At 38.7% G+C, this 17,035-nt stretch overlaps 1 protein-coding gene and 1 non-coding gene across 5 annotated transcripts in view; one reads left to right on the top strand and one right to left on the bottom strand.

The window, feature by feature from the left end:
- The first annotated feature begins 3,609 nt into the window (after positions 1–3,609).
- LOC133233865 (U11 spliceosomal RNA) lies at positions 3,610–3,742 on the top strand. Its single transcript, XR_009731909.1, has one exon. It is a non-coding gene; the product is annotated as a U11 spliceosomal RNA (small nuclear RNA).
- An 8,810-nt stretch (positions 3,743–12,552) lies between these two features.
- The window catches only part of CDH10 (cadherin 10), a 186,834-nt gene continuing 182,351 nt past the window's right edge, over positions 12,553–17,035 (bottom strand). For 3 of the 4 annotated variants that reach the window (XM_061393819.1, XM_061393820.1, XM_061393822.1), the window contains one exon: positions 12,553–13,609. In XM_061393819.1, the coding sequence (XP_061249803.1) occupies positions 13,119–13,609 (491 nt within the window). In that variant the 3' untranslated portion in view covers positions 12,553–13,118. The remainder of the gene's footprint in view (positions 13,610–17,035) is intronic. The other variant, XM_061393821.1, reaches the window with a different exon arrangement.

Below are 17,035 nucleotides of genomic sequence, written 5' to 3'. Positions count from 1 at the left end.
TACCAGGCTCCTCCATCCATGGGATTTTCTAGCAAAAGTACTGGATTGGGGTGCCATTGCCTTCTCCAGATTCTCCCCTACAGATGGCATTAAGGAACCGAACCTGATGGACACCTTGATTTTAACTTTTTAAGACCAGTATGGATGTAAGAGTTGGACTATAAAGAAGGCTGAGTGAGGAAGAATTCATATTTTAGAATTACATTGCTGGAGAAGACTCTTGAGAGTCCCTTGGATTCAAGGAGATCAAACCAGTCCATCCTAAAGAAAATCAACCCTGAATATTCATTGAAAGGATTGATGCTGAAACTGAAGCTCCAATACTTTGGTTGCCTGATGGGAAGAGCTGACTCACTGGAAGACTCTGATACTGGGAAAGAAATGAGGGCAAGAGGAGAAAGGGGCAACAGAGGATAAGATGTTTGGATGGCATCACTAACTCAATGGACATAAGTTTCAGCAAACTCTGGGAGATAATGAAAGACAATGAAGCCTGGTTTGTTGCAGTCCATGAAGTTGCAAATAGTCAGACTTGACTTCGCCACTGAACAACAACCATCAGATCACTGAAGTACTGAAGTTCTGAACTGCAAGTTAATAAACATTTGATGTTTTTATGGCGCTAAATTTGTGATAATTTGTAACAGTAGCATATCAAAACCCTGTTCCTTGTAGTTTGAATTGACCAACACTTCCTTAGCCTAGGAACCAAGCACTCCACTTGTGACCCTAATAAAATCATGGGCCCATTTCCTGCCCTACTCTCTCTACTTGTTCCCTGAGTTGAGCTTCATGTTTCCTCTCAGGGCAGACTCTGTACTTTTTTCCAGGACTTATGAGTAATGGATTTCTCTATTTCACTTCCCATGTTGAACCAGGGCTCACCACCCAACACCTTAGGACTTTATGTTACAAATATTACCTCAGAACAATTGGTTTTATGAGTAGAGTGGATCCAATCAAGCTTGCTATTACCATGAGGAATGCTCTTTAGCTACACATGCCTTACTGAGGGGCTCTCCCAGGTGGGTAACTCTATCTAGAAAAGGTCCACTCTTACTGGCCTACATGTGCTATTTTTCACTGCATTGTACTGATTGTACTGAGTTTTATCTCAAATTTCCATTCCAAAATGCAAAAATGCAAACTCTGACAAAAGCAACCAGAATCCTCCTGAACCTCAGAGCACTGATGACTGGAGCTGGTTTCAGGTGCTACAGATGTGTTTTCCACCTACAGGAAAGGGAGTAATGTTCCTCCGCAGGTGTTAGACTTTAGGTGTGTTTCCCAAAGGTACATAAGAACCCAACTACCAACTCTTAGGACAATTGGCTAAGTTTTCACAAGGTCCAATGATGTTGGTTAGTGGCCAAGAGAGGAAAGTGGAAACTTCCTCCCTCCCAAGTGTGGGATACTGTATAAATGTGCCAGGCAGTGACCCTAGAAGGAAGAGGGGGAGGTTCTCTTTCCCTTGCTGTTGTGTTTTCAGGCTGTACCAGAACACTAAGCTCTAAATCCTGCCAGGCTTCTCTGTCTATGGAATTCTCCAGGTAAGAATATTGAAATGGGTAACCATTCCCTTCTCCAGGGGATCTTCTCAACCCAAGGATCAAACCCAGATCTCCTATATTACACACACATTCTTTACTGTCTGAGCTACCAGGAAAGCCCATCAAACTCCTAACCAAATGGGAAATGCCCATAAAAGCAGCCTGGGCACTGCTCAGCACCCAGGCATACTCACACCCCAAAACCCTAATTCTTCACTCTCCAGGTCTAGGTCTGAATGATCCTGATTCCATCACTCTAGGGAAGGCTGACCACATCTCTGTGAGATCTATTGAAACATCCTGGAGAGGGAAGTGACTACCTATTCCCCCACCAGGGGATGTCCACTGCAGATCTTTTCAGGGACCATCTGTCTTCAGATGCAAAATATTTTAAAAGACCTGGTACAGTAGGAGCGGGTGGGTAGCTAGGGGGCTGATTGACAGTTGGTAGAATAGTGTTTAATACTAACTCTGAACTGTTATTCACTTCACCAGAAATGAGGCAATTGTCTGGTTTTCCAAGGACCCCAAAATGTGCTGTGCTGTGCTGTGCTCAGTCACTTCAGTCATGTTTCTTTGCAACCCTATGGACTGTAACCCCCTAGGCTTCTCTGTCCATGGGATTTTCCAGGTAAGAATACCAGAATGCATTGCTATGCCTTCTTTCAGGAGGTCTTCCAGACCCAGGGATTGAACCAGTGTCTCCTGAGTCTGCACTGCAAGCAGATTCTTTACTGCTGAGCCACGAGGGAAGCTGACCCCAATATACATAACCTTCTAAAAGACTCCCAGAATCTGAAGGCCAGATTCTTGAGTGATACTGATTATCCTCACTCCACCCACTCATAAGGGGCCACCCCAGGACCAGGTCAATGAGAATTAAAGCCAAGGGAGCTGCCACCAAGAATCCCAATGCCATCACCAAGTCTTCAAATGAGGAGGGAGAGTCCAAACCAAAGGCACAAGCCCTATAAGAGAGAAAAATCCCTTCCCCTGCTTACTAGGATTTTTATGACTTGCAGGAGCTCACCCTTCTATTACAGTTATTATATCAAAGGCTCAAAGCTCAAGGAAGAGATTGGATGCAGCACAACTCTCCTTAGGTTGATAAGGTCCGGAGTATCTTTCACTCTTTTTCAGAGAGCGACCCAGATGAACCAGATTTCATCTCCAATGATGAGGAGGCCCCAGTCAACTCTGAATCCAGAGAATTCTTATAGAGTTTGTGCTCTTCCCCTTTGTGGGGACTTCCTATGTCATTCTGGAGGCCACGGAGAGAATAGACATGGTGCCTTCTGCTGGAGCTAATAGGTGTGTGACCATCATCACTGGATCCTCGCGCTAGACTTTGCTGATAGATTTCCCTCAAAATGCTCCATCTCATCACGAGATCTCCTCAGCCAGGTATGTGCTCATCCCTGTGGGGCCACTGGAATCGTAGATTCAAATCAAGGTGTCATTTCTTCTCCCACAGTGCAGTCACTGGGCTCTAGACCATGGACACTTGTGGAACTGCCATCTAGCTTACCAAACTTAGAAGCATAGTGACTTATTCAAATAGATGCTCTTCAAGCTTTTAAACCGTAAGTGCCCCCCCCCCACAAGTGGATATATTTACCCTAAGCTCTGTTGCTGTTGTTGTTCAGTCGCCCAGTCATGTTTGACTCTTTGCAACCCCATGGACTACAGCAGGCCAGGCCTCTCTCTCCCTCATTATCTCCCGAAGTTTGCCCAAGTTGAAGTTCATTGCATCATTGATGTGTCTAACCGTCTTATCCTCAGATGTCCTCTTCTCCCTCTGCCCTCAATCTTTCCCAGCATCGGGGACTTTTCCAATGAGTCAGCTGTTTGCTTCAGATGACCAAAATACTGGAATTTCAACTTCAGCATCAGTCCTTCCAACAAGTACTCAGGGTTGATTTACCTGCTCCAGTATTGCTTAATTTCTGGCCCTGGGGTCTCCACCCCTCAACACACACACTAGTCTTCTCTAAGGACTCCTTTGCTCATGCTTACAGGAAACTCCCACCCCTTTAACATTAAAAAGGACAAAAAAAAAAAAAAGGGCTTCTGTCGTGAGTCGCACACATAGGGCAGCTCGTTTGCTCTACGTGTGGAATCGACATCAAGAGATTTCGGAAGCATAATTTTTGCTAATAGGGCAGCTGGTGATTGTTGGTCCTGGCGCCCTCCCCCCCCCCCCCACAAAAAAAGGACATCATTCATGTTCACTTACCAGAGAAATACTCTCTTTACTATTTCAATTTTTCAATGGTCTCTCCACACACTTGTGGCCCAGTTGAGGAATGGATTATTGAATATGACCCTCCTATGTTAGAGAGCCCAAGGGGAAAAACCCCAGCTAAACTGAGTTCAGAATTACAGAAATTTTACTGGCCTAGATGATAGCCCAGTCCCAGCCATGAAGCTAAAGCCAATTGTGTGTTTTAAATGCAACGACCTATTGTTTAATTAAAAAGTTCATTTTCTATAAATAACACTTGATAGAAATCTCCTCATTATCATTACTACCCTGAGATATAAAGATTCTATTATTTTATCCTTACCAAAAATAAAAGCTTGGGTTAAAGAGCACCAACCTTAGAACTGAGCCAATTGTGTTTCCCAGCTCCACTGTATAAAAAGAGTAGAAACTTGGACAATTTTATTTAATCCTCACTTGTATTTCCTCATACATAAAATGGAGATGATAGTAGTACTTACCTTACAGAGTCATTGTGACACTTAAAGGTATATGTAAGACTTTGAACAAACTCTAGAATATTAGGCACACAAATGTTACTTAAAATTATCCTTATCATCATCATCTCTATCATATTAATCATTGCATGTGTGCTAAGTCGATTCAGTCATGTCAGATTCTTTGTGACCCCATGCACTGTAGCCCACCAGGCTCCTTTGTCCATGGGATTCCCCAGGTAAGAAAACTGGATTGGCTTGTCATTTCTTGCTCCAGGCGATCTTCCTGACGCATTGGCAGGTAGGTTCATTACTATTATCATAAATTATACATAACCTTAATATTCTATGTATAAGAACACACATTAAAGATATTCTTAATCATTTATATTTTAGGTCCTTATGTTTACTACTTAAGAGATGCATCACTATATTTTAAATGATCTGGAGAACAACTCTGGCATTTGTCTTTATTTTTCTTACTTTTCAATAAAATTGAAAAAAATACATCAATGAAAGCATCAAGGCACAAAAATTGTGTTCAGTGTTTTATATTAATAAGCCATTGAGATAAACTTCACAAAGGAATGAAAACCTATTATGATTACCTTTAAATAAATTACTCATTTCAACAAGAATAAACCAGAAATGGAACCTTACTTATTCTATTCTTATCTCAAAGCTTATAAAAGTGTGCATCAAGTTTGCATTTCCTCCCATCATCTAAATGCTGTCTGCTCAGACTATCGCTTTTGGAAGATGATGTAAAAAAGTTTCGATATATAGCTGGCATAATTGTGCATAGCTGCTGTCAAGAATTCCTAGGCAGAGACTGTCATCTTAAAAGGTTACTGTGACATTTCTAGAATATGCTTTTTCAAATATGAATGAAACATGTTGCCTTTTTGGTTGAGGGTAGAGAAGGCATGGAACCTGACATTTTCCACAGTGCCAAAATTAGAAAACAAAAGATTAGAATGCCAAGATTAATCAATCACTCAACAAGTATTAATGTAATACCTACTTAGGTGTCCAATGCATTGGTTGAAACTAGCATTTTATCACGTTAAAGTGTTTAACCAAATGCAACCTAAAAATTAAGGGTTGCTTTAATCTAAATTAGAAAGGTCTAGCATAGAGTGTTCCATATGTTGGCACTACTAAAGTGCCTACTCCCTTTTGAAAAACTATTTTCTTTGCTCAGAGTCATTACGAAGGCAGAGATAAATTCTACCTGTAAAAAGGTTTAACTCTTTGAATAAACAAATATGAAAGCTATGTAGTTAAGATGTATACATATATCATCATTATGTTGTACACTTAAGCTAACACCATGTTATATATCAATTGTATCTCAATAAAGATGGGAAAACGTAAATAATAATTTCAAATAAATAACTTTGTAGTGCTAAAGCGCTGCTCTTCTAAAAGAAAAGTAGAATGTGCCAGAAGTACAATCAATCACTGTTTCACTGTTTTTCACAACGTTTCATTGACATTGACAAAATCATTTAGTAAAGATTTATTATAAGCTATATTAATAGTGGGGATAATGGAAATAAATGTAAACTGTAACACAGTGGCATAGATTTTACATATTGATTAAAAACTCATTTAAAATCCTCTTGATTGTAAAAGGAGAGAGGCAAAGATCATGGCAAGAGTCTTAGGAAAGCTTCTAAATATTTCACATTGTGTAGGAGGTTTGTTCAGATAAATTTGGGAACGAAGTTGCTGTGCTATTCTTCCTGTGGAGTTGTAAATGTCATGTTCCAAATTCAGGATAGTTCCACAGCTGGAAAAGAACTTTGACAGGTTGTCTACCAAAACTCTTTTATGTTCTTATTAATTCTTTCCTATGAAAATAATTTAATAAAAAAAGTCTACTGCACTACTAATTTATGCATATTCTAAAAGAATCCCATGTATAATAGTAGTAGAAAGTAAGGTTAAACCAAGTAATTTTATTTGCCTTTTTTCGTTTGTTTTTGCTCTTACTAATTTGAGTTGTGAAATGAGCCTTTTCTCCTCTTTTTTTGCTTAGCTGGTGTCCACATCTGAAAATGACTTAGCTAGTTCAGCATGGAAGTAAATACAATATTTGTAATCTTAAAGAAATAAAAATTATTGTGGAAAGTGGATGAAGAGAGTATAATATGTATAAAAAAATGTTTGAGTGGATGAAAAATTATAGTTTTGCCAGATTGTTTTATTTGTTTTGAATTCATATTTGTTTATATTTTTATTTTTGTCTTTAACCATCAGTGTACCTTTAACTCCAAGTATCTTTGTTCATTTACATTAATTCCCTCGGATCATTTTCTTTTTTGTGTGTGAGTTCTTTATTCAAGGTTGTCTCCTGAGTTTGTGCTTGCATGTTCAGCATCTTCAGTCATGTCCCACTCTTTGGGGCCCTATTGTAGCCCATCAGTCCATGGGATTCTCCAGGCAAGAATACTGGAGTGGGTTACCATGCCCTTCTCCAGGGGATCTTCCTGACCCAGGGATTGAATCAGCATATCCTGCATTGCAGGCAGATTCTTTACCGCTGAGCCATGGAGGAAGCATCCGTGCCTAGGTCAATTTACAGGCTATTCTCTTTGCATATCAGTAGCTTGGTATATTTTGGCAGTTTCAACAAGTGAGACATTTACAAGAAATCAAGAAAATACAAATGGAACTCTATGTTAGTAATCACAGCCAGTAGGAAACAAACAAGAAAAGAATACAAGAAGCAGATCAGTTCAAACATTGAACACCAGTGCCTTTTGGCAAAGAAGCAGAATAGTCTTCCTCAGGGCTCTGGTCTTCTGTTCCCTTTCATTATAATTTTTCTCAGAACTTTCCCTGATCAACTTTCCCTTTACTTGAGTTTTTTGCAGTCTTAATTTCCTGAAAGTCATGTCCCAGACTCCATCCACATCAGAACAGAACCTGAAAAGTTAGTCGGTTTCTTCCTCTAGCACTTATTTTATGTCAATTCCCACTATTATAGTTTTCAGCACTTTGTAAATATTCCAAACACATTTACCATATAACTTCATTTAAAACATTGTTTTGACTTTCTCAGATTTGTGTGTCCTTCTCTGCTTCTGTCTTTAATTTGATGTGATATGTTATTTTGGTTGATATAATGAATGATATAATTACTTATCTGGCCTCACTCAGATAAGTAATTGGAAAAGACAGAAGTATCTTAAAAGTCTTTTCAGATAATTGTGAAAATTCTTCTTTGCTATAATACTATACAAAAAATCAGTAAGTGGTAATTTCTTGAAGGTTAGCTACAATGTTGAATCTGAAACCATATCAAAAGTAAATATATGACATAAAATTTTCATATTAAAATTGTAAAAAAAAGATGCACCTCTAGTTTCCTAGAACAATTAGCCAAGATCATCATGGCTAATCAACAATTATCCTAAAACAATACTCAAGTACTAAGTACAGTATCAGTCTTGAAGTAAAATGGTTCTTGGTAAATGAACAAAGAGACACCTCCTATAACCTTGAGTAATTTGCTATCTAAAAAGGAGACAGAAATACAATAAGTATAATATGTATACATATACATTTAAAATTTTAATATAATAATGTGTGATAAATAGCACAATATTTATGAATTCTTCCAAGTGTTTATTGAATACCTAAACAGACAGATACATTCTGTTTATTGGACAGCACGATGAACAAAACACAAAATCCATGTTGTCGTGAATTTCACATTCTATTTGAGAGAGACAGAAAATAATCAGAGTAACAAATCAGTCATATAACACATTAAAATGGTGGTAGTGTTAGGGAGACAACCATTGCAGTGTAAGAGCAATGGGTCAGCCTAGGGAAATTCTATAACTCTAAGTAAGGGTCACAAAGAGTCGGACACGACTGAGCGACTTTGGGCTTCACTTATAGCTCAGGGCTTCCCTGATAGCTCAGTTAGTAAAGAATCCACATGCATTGTGGGAGACCTGGGTTCAATCCCTAAATTGGGAAGATCCCCTGGAGAAGGGAAAGGCTACCCACTCCAGTATTCTGGCCTGAAGAATTCCATGGACTGTATAGTCCATAGGATCGCAAAGAGTCCCACATGACTGAGGGACTTTCCATTAAGTAAGGTGGACAGGGCAGACCTGAATTAAGATAGCATTTCATAAAGAACCTGAGGAAAGTAAGGACACAGTGGGGGATAGAAGGAATGGTCACACACATGAAGTCAGAGGGGAACAGCAAAGAGTGAGTGAGTAACTGGGAGCTGGAGTAAATAAATGGGAGATGAGGTCAATGGTTCTGGAGAGGACTTTAGGCCATCATAAGGAGCTTGCCTTCTACTCTTGAATAAAATGAAGAAGGAGAGAGTTTAGAACCAGGGAACAATCAAATGGGAAATTCATTTTTTTTAAAATATTTCTTTGATCTCAGTGCTGATGGTGGAGTGTGAGTGGGACAAGGTGACAGGAGAGAGAACAGTTAGGGAAGTTAAGTGCTGCTAATAATCAAGAAAGCAGATGTAGATGGTTCAGGTTAGCAATGGAAATGGTGAAAAATGGTGGGATTCTGTGTATGGTTTGAAGATGAAAGTATCCAACTTCTTGGATGGGGAATTTGCCCAAAAAGGTATAGTCCACAACAACTAAAAAGTCTTGGTGTTGAATGAAGCATTGGAGTGAAGAAGGAAAGACTCAGCTGTCTCCAGCAGCTAAGCAAAATTAACCAGATGCTACTATCTTAACATTTTCAACCTACAGGATGTCCAAGCTGGAGTGCCCTCTCTCTAGGCCAGTACTGAACTCTTACAGAGCAATAGGAAGGGCTGACAGCCAGGTGAAAAAGGATACCAAGGGTCTATTTTACCTCAAGCTCAGGAACAGAGAGCATTTGTAGTAGGTCTGGAGGGGCAACATGTGAGTCAGGGAGGTTCCCTTCACTGCCACCAGCAACTGCAGCTTGCCTAGTTCTTCAGAGCCACCCAGTGGTGCCCATCCAGGAGCAAGGCCACTGGGTAGGGAGGTACAGTACAGGGTAAGCCAGTGCCCACAGGGAGGGCTGTAGCTGGTGAAGTCATTATTTATAGATTCCTAGTAGATGTATTGATAAATGAACCTGAATATGTAGACATCCCTAATTCTCAATTCTTAATCTTATTTATTTTAGACCATCCTAAACATCTAATTTACTACTAAACACTAATTTCCTTTTACAGAGAAACTAAAGAGATTTGGGACTATAAATGAATAATGTTTGGTGCCATCCTAAAATGTTCTAAGAAAGCAAGGGTTTTAGAGACTATCACTGGTATTTATGCTGGCCAATCTATAAAATGCTAATATAAAAGTTAGTTCTTGGTTGCTAAAGGAAAGTAGGAACTGTGTTTTCAGTAAAAAAAAAAAAAAAAGGTATGCAAAATACTAAAAAGTCATGCATGATCAGAATTTTTTATAATTGGATTACAATTAGTTAGATAAATTGATTTTGTTAGGAATGACACAGCCATAAAAAAACTGGTTAGAGCCAATTAGGTCCAAGATGGCAGAGCTGACTTTCACTAGACCTTGAGCCTTGGTATTTAGGACTCAGACGGTAAAGCGTCTGTCTAGGATGCGGGAGACCTGGGTTCAATCCCTGGGTTGGGAAGATCCCTTGGAGAAGGAAATGGCAATCCACTCTAGTACTATTGCCTGGAAAATCCCATGGACAGAGGAGCCTGGTAGGCTACAGTCCATGGGGTCGCAAAAGTCGGACACGACTGAGTGACTTCACATTCAAACATCTAATTGTGCTGTGCTTAGTCACTCAGTCATGTCCGACTCTGCAAGCCCATGGACAGAGGAGCCTGGTGGGCTACAGTCCATTGGGATTCTCCAGGCAGGAATACTGGAGTGGGCTGCCATGCCCTCCTCCAGGGGATCTTCCCAACCCAGGAATCAAGCCCATGTCTCCCACATTGCAAGCAGATTCTTCACCATCTGAGCCACCAGGGAAGCCCAAACATCTAATTACTTACGGTTTATACATTTGAGTCTACTGAAAAGTGTCTGGAACTCTTGCAGTTGTGTGACAATATCTACTTATGCAGAGAAAAACTCAGACTAAGAGCATGACTTTATTGTTACATAAATTTTCTTGGATATTTTGTTGAAAATAGAAAAAGGGGAACTGATTAACTTAATCACCATTTCTAATGACCAAAGGTTTGTAAACCATTTTATTTCTGTTATCTGAATATTTAAAACATGAAAAAGGACAACAAAATAATGACTTTTCATCGTGCTTTAAAAAGTTAGTAATAGGTATTTTGTTACAAATTCTGTTTGGGTAACTATTTTACCCGCCCCCCCCCCCCCATTTGCATTAGTAGAGGAATTACATGCATATATAAAAATTACATATGATTGTTAATATTACATCTCTAGTATCTAGAATATTTTGATTTTTATAATAAGTGATCAAAATAATAGATGAATGAAGGAATAGGTGCATAGTTGTCTCATAAAATCAGCATGTCACTGAGAGACATTTTTCCCCACTGCCCATATAAAAGAAATTGTGGATATAGAATAATCTATGTATTGGGCATGCCTTTGGGAGAGCATAGTGTAAGAGAAACTTACAGTCTGAGCCCATCATTATAGGTATACATTTTAGTTTCAGAGTCTCCAAGAAATTAATTATATAACACATCACCTTCATTATCAAAAAATATTAGAGTATCTGATACCAAGGACTGTCTCAATACTTTTGAAAATGATTTCTGTGAAACATAGATTTTATATTGCCAAAGAAGCCTGTTAATCAATCTTTTTAAAAAAGAATTTTTGTAAGCCTGGTTTGAATGATAGCTCACTGATTCTTAAAATATATAAAAACTGGATGACAAAGTAAATGGCAGAGCAAGTTAATGTCTGAAATTATCTGAATGAGGATAATTATAAATATTCAAATTCTAATTACTGACATCTAATAGTAATAAAAATAACTAATGCTGGAACTCTTTAAACTAATTTTCAATCAGATGAACAGTATAGTTTGAACATAAACTAATGCAAAATGCTCATGAGATAGACTTTCTTTTATCTTTTCTATTTTTTGCTGATTTTATTTGAATATAGCATTTTCTCTTTAGTTCAGCATATATGATCAAATGTTCTATTTCCCTTAAATTTTGTATTTCTGACAGTCAACTTTCTGAATGTGAGAATGGGTTCTTGGAATATAGGAAGCTGACCAACTTAGGCTTTACTATAGTCTGATGTGTCACTTAGCTTTCTAATGTGACTGTAATTTTAATTAAAACACATGGGTTGTTTTTCTTTCATGATTATATTACTATGAAAACTAAAACCTCTGTGGTCAGAGGGATGTATGTATTTTAGCCTGGAAGCTGGGGGAAAAATATCATTCAAGAAGATTGAAAAAATTAATTCTGCGTTAAGGATATGTCAATATTGCCCTCTGACTCACTCCAAAAGCATACCATTTTCACTAATTGGAAAGCACAGAGATCTTTGGTATTGTTTACAATAAACTCGGCAGGGAATGTGACTTCCTAGTGTAGACCCAACAAAGTGCTCCATTTATGAATAAATCATGCTTGGATCTTGAGAAAAGAGGCATCAGTTAATGGTAGTTGGCTTCCCTGAATCTCAGGAACTCTGGATAATTAACAGTCAGTACTTCTTTTCCTTTCTATTCAATCATTCATTGACAGAAAAACAGACTTTGTTACAAATATGTAATATGTAATGGATTTCTGGAAACTTTACATAATTACATTGCTGTATCTTAATGGAATACTCAGCATTATTACTGTCATTACTAGCATTTCAAAGTCACTGTGGGAGGTAAGCATATTTTCCATTAAAAGATTATTTCAGTATGAAATCTGTCTGAACTATTATTGCCCATAAACCTGAATAGCACAAATGTCATACAAAAATAAGAAAACGTTTCATTCTTTCAGATATTATTTTAGTGAGTTAAAAACAAAATGAAATGACTGCATTGCTGGTGTTTGGGGATATTTAGCAGCAAGATGGTCATGTTTTAAATTTTCTTACATGGTAAATTTTTAGGTGATCTGTAAATGACGATCATTTTTAATGTGAAGGGTTTTTCATATATCACAAAATAGCACGACTGATTGGAAAAATAATTCTTATGTAAATCATATGGATTTGGTTACTCAATAGTAATTATAACGACTTTGTGTTCTTACCTGCATTCAGTGTAATTCTGTACCAAAATATTTAGTCCCTGGAGAATGCTTTCTTCCTAGGGGGGAAAAAAGAAGCTAGAGACAAGGTAGTTGTAAAAACTGGTTTATTTTTTAAAAATAAATACAAAAATATAAATATAAAACATTAGCAGATAGAATTTGATGAAATGAAATTGCACAAACGTTTGTATACCAGGTTGCATATCACATCTACTAACACCACATGTACATGTTTTTGTTTTTTAATTTAATATACAGAACAGGATATACTTTAAAATTTTTCTTCACCTTTTTAAAAGTTTCATTTGCAAGGGCAGGGCATGTACCTAACAGAAGTGGCTTGTCTGTGAGGTTGTTTAAGGAACGACTATCCTGTTCATGATTCTGAAATTATCTTTTATTTCCTAAGATGAACGACACTAAATTTCCATAGCTTTGGCTCTTGGAAGTGATTAAATAAAATGTCGTATATATTCCATGAGACATCCTACAGGGAAGAATTAATGTAATTACTGAACAAATTAAAAAGGAAATGGGGAAAGAAAATTGTGCTGAGTGGCAGGAAAATTCTCCTGGAATATCAAACATTGTGAAGTGGAGACGGTGTGGGTCAAGTTAATTTTCTCTTGCCGGAGCAGAACAGACATCCTTGGTTAAGCGTCTTTGTCGCTTTCCCCGCCGCCGTACATCTCCGCCAGCTTGTTAAACCGAGGGCCCCATTCTCGGAGGTAATCGTAGTTTTGGTCTCCATCAGTGGTACCTGATTCCAAGGAACTCAGAGACTCGGCGATGGAGTCGTTCCCTTCGTAGGCGTAGGTAGCGAGCGAGTCGTAGGGAGGCGCCGTGGGATCCAGGTCGTGTTCCTTGAGCCTTTCATTGATGAAATCCCGGACGTCCGCGTTATCCGGGGCCGTCGGAGTCCTCCGGGGGATAAATAAGGTTTCTGGAATAATATCTCGCCGCAGCTTTTTTTCCTCAATAGCGGCCGGATTCCTCAAGGTGCCGATATCAAAGGCCTGAGTGTCCTCCTCTCCGCCACCTTCATCATTATAGCTCACGATGTTGTCTCTGATGTCTTCTTTAGACAAGATCAGAGGCTCTTTTTTCCGCTGTCTCTTCAGAGCTGCGAACAGTACTACTATAACTTCAGAAAAGAAAAAAGAAAAAAAAAAAAAAAGATGCATTAGACATCAGTCTGAAACACTCTATAAATAACAAGGGGAGGTACTATAAACCAGTTTAAGTTATTTAGGTTTTTCTGGAACAGGTTAGAATTTAGGATTAATTTTGCACTTCCTTAATTTTTGTTGCAGGGTTGGAGGGGGCGATGGGGAGAGGAGAGGGGAATGTTGAAGGATTTACTAGGATGGTTAAAGTTTAAGAACCGTGATTCTGAATTATTTTTAAAGCAATGTGTAAGAGTTTTTGAAATATTGTGACTTGCCTATTTTTCTAAGAAACTAAAGATAGTTCCTGATGGTAGATATCATTTATATTTTGCATTAAATAGTGACATAAGATATTGTATAAAAAAGACCCAAATCAAATTCAGTTTCAAATAAAACAACTGAGAAGGGCAAACATACGCCCATAGTTTTAGATTTGTATGCAATATTAAAAAGGCAGCTTTCTTCACAAGATATAAAGTATTCATATCTGTTAAATAGCTTTGATGATGGACTTACATACTTTTTTTTCTTTTGCTGTTCCTGGAGCACCTTAAGTACTGGAGGGGGAAAGACCACATTATTTAGACATTATTGGCTTAGAAATTTACCAGATTTTCCATGGAAATATATATGACTCATGAGATTAAAGGAAATGCTGGGTCACATGATGGCAAAGAGTGAATTCAAATTACTACACTGAATTAATTACAAAAATAACATATGAATCTCAACTCACCTGCTTGCTCAGTCTCTCACTCCTGTCCAAACTTTTCGGCCCCAAGGACTACAGCACCCCAGGCCTCCCTTTCCATCACCAACTCCCAGAGTTAACTCAAATTCATGTCCATTGAGTTGGTGATGCCATCCTATCATCTCATCCTCTGTCATCCCATTTTCCTCCCGCCTTCAGTCTTTCCCAGCATCAGGGTCTTTTCAAATGAGTCAGCTCTTCGCATCAGGTGGCCAAAGTATTGGAGTTTCAACTTCAGCATCAGTCCTTCCAATGAATAGTCAGGACTGATTTCCTTTAGGATGGACTGGTTGGAATTCCTTGCAGTGCAAGGGACTGTCAAGAATCTTCTCCAGCACCACAGTTCAAAAGCATCAATTCTTCGATGCTCAGGTTTCTTTATAGACCAGCTCTCACATCTATACAAGACTACTGGAAAAAACCATAGCCTTGACTAGACGGACCTTTGTTGGCAAAGTAATATCTCTGCTTTTTAATATGCTGTCTAGGTTGGTCACAACTTTTCTTCCAAGGAGCAAGCGTCTTTTAATTTCATGGCTTGCAGTCACCATCTGCAGTGATTTTGGAGCCCCCCAAAATAAAATCTCTCACTGTTTCCATTGCATCCCCATCTATTTGCCATGAAGTGATGGGACCAGATGCCATGATCTTAGTTTTCTGAATGTTGAGCTTCAATCTGTTTCCACTCTCCTCTTTCACTTTCATCAAGAGGCTCTTTAGTTCTTTTTCACTTTCTGCCATAGGGTGGTGTCATCTGCATATCTGAGGTTATCAGTATTTCTCCTGGCAATCTTAATTCGAGCTTGTACTTCATCCAGCCCAGAGTTTCTCATGATGTACTCTGCATATAAGATAATCAGGGTGACAATATACAGCTTTGACATACTCCTTTCCCAATTTGGAAACAGTCCATTGTTCCATGTCCAGTTTTAACTGTTGCTTCCTGACTTGCATACACATTTCTCAGGAGGCAGGTCAGGTGGTCTGGTATTCCCATCTCTTTCAGAATTTTCCAGTTTGTTGTGATCCACACAGTCAAAGGCTTTGGCATAGCCAATAAAGTAGAAGTAGATGTTTTCTTGGAACTCTCTTGCTTTTTTGATGATCCAGCGTATGTTGGCAATTTGATCTCTGGTTCCTCTGACTTTTCTAAATCCAGCTTCAAAATCTGGAAATTCATGGTTCATGTTCTATTGAAGCCTGGCTTGGAGAATTTTGAGCAATAGTTTGCTAGAGTGTGAGATGAATGCAATTGTGTGGTAGTTTGAGCATTCTCTAGCATTGCCTTTCTTTCAGATTGGAATGAAAACTGACCTTTTCCAGTCCTGTGGCCACTGCTGAGTTGTCCAAATTTGCTGGCATATTGAGTGCAGCACTTTCACAGCATCATCTTTCAGGATTTGGAATAGCTCAACTGGAATTCCATCACCTCCACTAGCTTTGTTTGTAGTGATGTTTCCTAAGGCCTACTTGATTTCACATTCCAGGATGTCTGGCTCTAGGTGAGTGACCACACCACTGTGATTATCTGGATTGTGAAGATCTTTTTTGCATAGTTTTTCTGTGTATTCTTGCCACCTTTTCTTAATATCTTCTGCTTCTGTTAGGTCCATACCATTGCTGTCCTTTATTGTGCCCATCTTCACATGAAATGTTCCCTTGGTATCTCTAGTTTTCTTGAAGAGATCTCTAGTCTTTCCCATTCTATTGTTTCCTCTATTTCTTTGCATTGATCACCTAGAAAGGCTTTCTTATTTCTCTTTGCTATTCTTTGGACCTCTGCATTCAAAAGGGTATATCTTTCCTTTTCTCCCTTGCCTTTTGCTTGGAGGTCTCAGACAAACCTCGTGCGTACCATGACCCAGAGACCTCACAAAGACTGAGACAGACCTGTGTTTGAGTGTCTCCCAAGGAGGTATGGGTCAGCAGTGGACTGCTGCAGGGGCAGGGGCTTTAGTTGCAGCATAACTGGCTATGGCATAAGCCCTCTTGAAGGAGGTCACCATTAACCCCACCATAGAGCCACCAGAACTTACACAGGACTCGGGAGACAGAGTCTTGGAGGGCACAAACAGAACCTTGTGCACACCAGGACACAGGACAAAGCAGCAGTGACCCCACAAGAGACTGACCCAGACTTGCCTTTGAGTGTCCAGGAGTCTCTGGCAGAGGTGTGGGTTGGTGGTAAATAACAGGGAGGGAACACAGCTCCACCCATCAATAGAAAATGAATCTCAACTAGCTGTATCTTAATAATAAGTATAGATCCAAAGTAGAAATGTGTATCACTCACACAGGATATTTCCCTACTCCTGTGGGAAGGTATCAATAATAATATATTTATTACTTTAGTAATCATAATAATGGTAAGAGCATAAAAGGAGAAAGTTAAAATCAATTTCCTGCTGGTTGTGTTAGTTTCCCAACCTCATCAGTATTCCCAAACATTTTGATCATAATCCTTTAAAAATTATGATTTGGAGAAACAGATGTGAATTCAATTAAATGAAGAAAAGAAAGGAAAAGATCTTACCAGGTGCATATATGAATATATATATATATATATATATATATTCTTAACCTCATTAGAACAACATTTAAAGGATATTGGATTTATTACAGGTCTAGAAAGAATGCTCAAACTATCGCA

Source organism: Bos javanicus, chromosome 20, assembly GCF_032452875.1.
Source record: "Bos javanicus breed banteng chromosome 20, ARS-OSU_banteng_1.0, whole genome shotgun sequence".
Classification (NCBI taxonomy): Eukaryota; Metazoa; Chordata; class Mammalia; order Artiodactyla; family Bovidae; genus Bos; species Bos javanicus.
This window is presented reverse-complemented; position numbering and strand designations above follow the sequence as displayed.